Here is a 3,674-nt window from a genome sequence, read left to right on the forward strand (position 1 = left end):
AGTGATAGAGACAAAGTTACTGAAGCGCTTAACAAAAAGATATGTAAGTATTTTTGCACTTTCATGCATCAGAGCTAATAGCGTTTTTTGATATGAGGATTATCCAAATATTTGATATAAGATATCAAAAAAACGCTACATGCCCTAAATTCGACGCTGGTATACGAGGCTTTCTGCGATATTTATGATGTTCATACAAATATTTAGATAGATTTAGCATCATGTGGGAAATGGACGCGTGTACCGTACCGAAAGATAACTGAAGGCGAAGTAGAAGTTCTCGGAATACCACCGGGTTTCATTTTTAAGAAACCGTCAAACTGTACGAAATTGGAACTATCCATATTATTGGATAACATGGAACATATAAAATTTTTAGGTATAAACATCTTTTCTTATCCATTACAGAAAAACAGTTCTTTTTTTTACATCATATCATACCTTAAGGGAATTATTTTTGCGGGAAAATGTTTCGAAAATAAAAATGATTTTCGCGAAGTTAGCAAGTCCTAATATTTTTGCGAGAATGAATTCCCTAAAAATTAATTCCCTTATGGTCAGGTCAAGTGCCAAAACTAATTTACCGCAGTCTAAAGCGTTTGTTTATATTTGTCATTTAAAAAGATTTATGAAAATAATATTTCTTCAAGAAAAGAAACTTTGCGGTTTCGCGGTTTTTGGCATTTTTACTGGGAAAGTTTAGCAAATTGTTGCCAACATTTTTACAGATTGGCAAAAATTTGCTAAACTTTCCCAGTAAAAATGCCAAAAGTCGCGAAACTCAAAGTTTCTTTCCTTGAAGAAATAAAACCTTATTTTGCCATAGTTATTCAGCGAAAAAACCAATCCCACCAGGGTCACCAGGTTAGTCTCCAACCTCCTACCGACGCAGTCGTAAAAAATAGTGAGGTTGTCAATGAAAATATGGAAGCTGCGGTGACTGAAATTTTGACAGATCCTGTTCCCTCAAATGTTAAGAAAAGAAAAAAAGGAAGTCATAAAAAAATGAGTCAGCTTGACGACAATTGTCAAATGCTTGAGCTGACCGATAAAGTCCCGAATTCAAGAGAGCTTGGCATAACCCTTCAAGAAGTAATGTCCCAAGCCAGTGTTGATAAAGGCTTTGTCGATTACATCCTGAAGGATAGAGAAAGAGAAAGTGGAGATCAAAATATTACTGAATACCTGATAAAGTGGATTGGTTATGAGGTACCAACGTGGGAGCCGGAGGAGAATGTAAATTCGGCTGATATAAAAAGATATTTTTTGAACAAAAAGTAAAGCGTTATTTTAAAACAACAAATTTATTTGCGCCTTCGCTAGTTTCTTATATTGCTTTCTGCTCAAGTAGTGAACGATAAAAATAAAACTAATCGGGCCGCAGGATCGTAGTGGCCTGGGAGGCCGGGGGCCACAGCCCTCTTAAAATATTTGTAAATCATGGTTAATATGAAGGAAAACGCAGAGGATGCGTTTTTACCAATTTAAAGGGTAAAATCTTAAGATTTACATCCGTTTCTCCCTTTCAACAACAACAAAATTAGTGTCAGTTACGGCCCTGAGTCAATGTAATCGCCTGGGTAATATAATTGTACAGGGGACTTGAGATGGTAAGGGAAATTATAATTTAATGCTAAATTGCACATGCAAAATTACACACATAATTTTTTTCTGTTTTACTTTACAATACTTTTACATAAAATATAACTAATTTGGTTTATCTATTGAAATCGAAACCTTTCGCAAGATGCTGACCGTGCAATGAACTCCCCTGAAAATCCATTCACGTGACTTATTGAAAAAATAGTCAAAACACTGTACTCCAAGGCAATTGAGATGCTATAAACTATTCTTAACTCGAGCAAATTATAATACATGTATGCATGCCTAACAATACAAAACCTTCTCAACCTTTCTAGAAAATTATGTGGGGGGACGCAAACCACAATGATTATCCATACATTTAAAAACGAAACGTTCAATGCGAGCTTCAAGTAGCGCATCTTTGAAATTCAGAGGTTTTAATTCCATAATTGTCGCAATAGTAAATCCAAACGCGTAAATATCGGTCATGTATGACACGCCGCTTCCCCTATACAATTCTGGTGCCACGTGATGATGGTCGGTTAATTTTTTTAAAACGTCTTTAACGTTAGATTTCGCACAAGACGCTCGACATGCGAATGAAAACCCGATAATGACCGGAGTGAAGTCACTACCTTTCACCATGACATTTTCAGGAATTATGCTGTTGTGTAACACTCCTTTATCAAATAAAAAAGAGAGTGCTTTAGCTAGCCCAATAATCATTTGTTTCATTATGTCTTCTGTGGGAAATATTACCTTCCGCTTCAGCAAAATTTTTATGCTGCTATCCCCTTCATAGCTAAGCACAGAATGAAATTTTCCTTTGGCGTGTACAATACCAAAGACCTGTACAATATTGGGATGATTCCAAACAAACTGTAGCAGTCGTGCTTCGTGGCTAACATAAGCTAGGTTGCGCAGAGATGTTTCCTCTTTACCAAGTGCTAAGTAACTTTTTAAAATTACAGAATCTCCTTCGTCAAACACAGCACGGGTCACTTCTGCGAAATGACCAGAAAATATGACATTGGAAGCCAGGCCGGAGATTACCTCACTTGTCAAAATTGTGGGCGTTTGTTCTTGTAACAACGGATCGCCATTATGGAAGAACGATGAAAACAACGATGCATCAACCATTAGTGACGATCGAGAATGTCCAAGCTGTTCAAACATCTTTAGCTTTGTGAAATCCGCACATTGCAGCATCATCGAAGCATTTTTCTCTCTCAGAATGTGTATAGTCTTCTTTTGACTCGCTACGATCTGCTTGTATCTTTCAACAGCTTCTTTTGCTTTCTTCAATTCCATTTTTAACTTTTCGTTCTCTATGGGCACAGGAAAGGTAAAGGTAAGCCGTTGTTATTTTGAGTCACGAGAACAATCCTAAGTAAAATAAGCGAAAAAGAAAATTTAATGTTTATTAAAGAAATTTTTGAGCAAGAAAAAACAACATCTATTCTGCAGACTTTTTCAACTCATTAGTTTGTACTCCAGAGTGTAAATCATTATGTACTTCGGCTATGTCGTTTTCACTTTGTAAATAATTACATTCAGTTGAGGAATCGGCCTCTTGTGAAGGTGCCTATGTATGTTAAAATTAGAAACAAAGTGATGAGCATATTATAATTGCCATAGAAGTGGAAATATGGAAATGAAATATCTCCTACCAGAGTACTTTTCAATGCTGCCATACCAAGTGTTAAATGAAAGTCAACCTGAAGGTAAACAATAGTAACAGCCGAGTTATACACAAAAGAATTTTCTCCTTAAAAAGTTGAACTAATATTCTCTATAGTATTTGCTTTTTAAAACTGTGTAAAACTCGATAAATTTTGTCTTTAAGCCATGTCATTTTTAAATTCAACAAAATCGTTAACACATAATTGTTGCTTTAAAGATTTACCAAGTCAAAGCGTTTGGTCAAATCCTCTTCGATATGACGAAAGAAATCTTCTACCAAGCATGTCTTTAACATACATTTAGCTTTTCGCTGAAAAGAACAAATTATATATTGTATTGCAAAAATAGTTGTTTTAAATGCACAAGAACAGAGCTCTTTTATTGTTGACAAGAACTTTCCCAGAGAT

At 35.5% G+C, this 3,674-nt stretch overlaps 1 protein-coding gene across 1 annotated transcript; it reads right to left on the reverse strand.

The window, feature by feature from the left end:
* Window positions 1-1,923: 1,923 nt before the first annotated feature.
* Window positions 1,924-2,895, reverse strand: LOC130629741 (dual specificity testis-specific protein kinase 1-like). The gene has a single exon (XM_057443080.1). It carries the CDS (start codon window positions 2,893-2,895, stop codon window positions 1,924-1,926), a length of 972 nt encoding a protein of 323 aa, XP_057299063.1.
* Window positions 2,896-3,674: the final 779 nt, after the last annotated feature.

The sequence above is a fragment of the Hydractinia symbiolongicarpus genome, chromosome 2 (assembly GCF_029227915.1).
Source record: "Hydractinia symbiolongicarpus strain clone_291-10 chromosome 2, HSymV2.1, whole genome shotgun sequence".
Classification (NCBI taxonomy): Eukaryota; Metazoa; Cnidaria; class Hydrozoa; order Anthoathecata; family Hydractiniidae; genus Hydractinia; species Hydractinia symbiolongicarpus.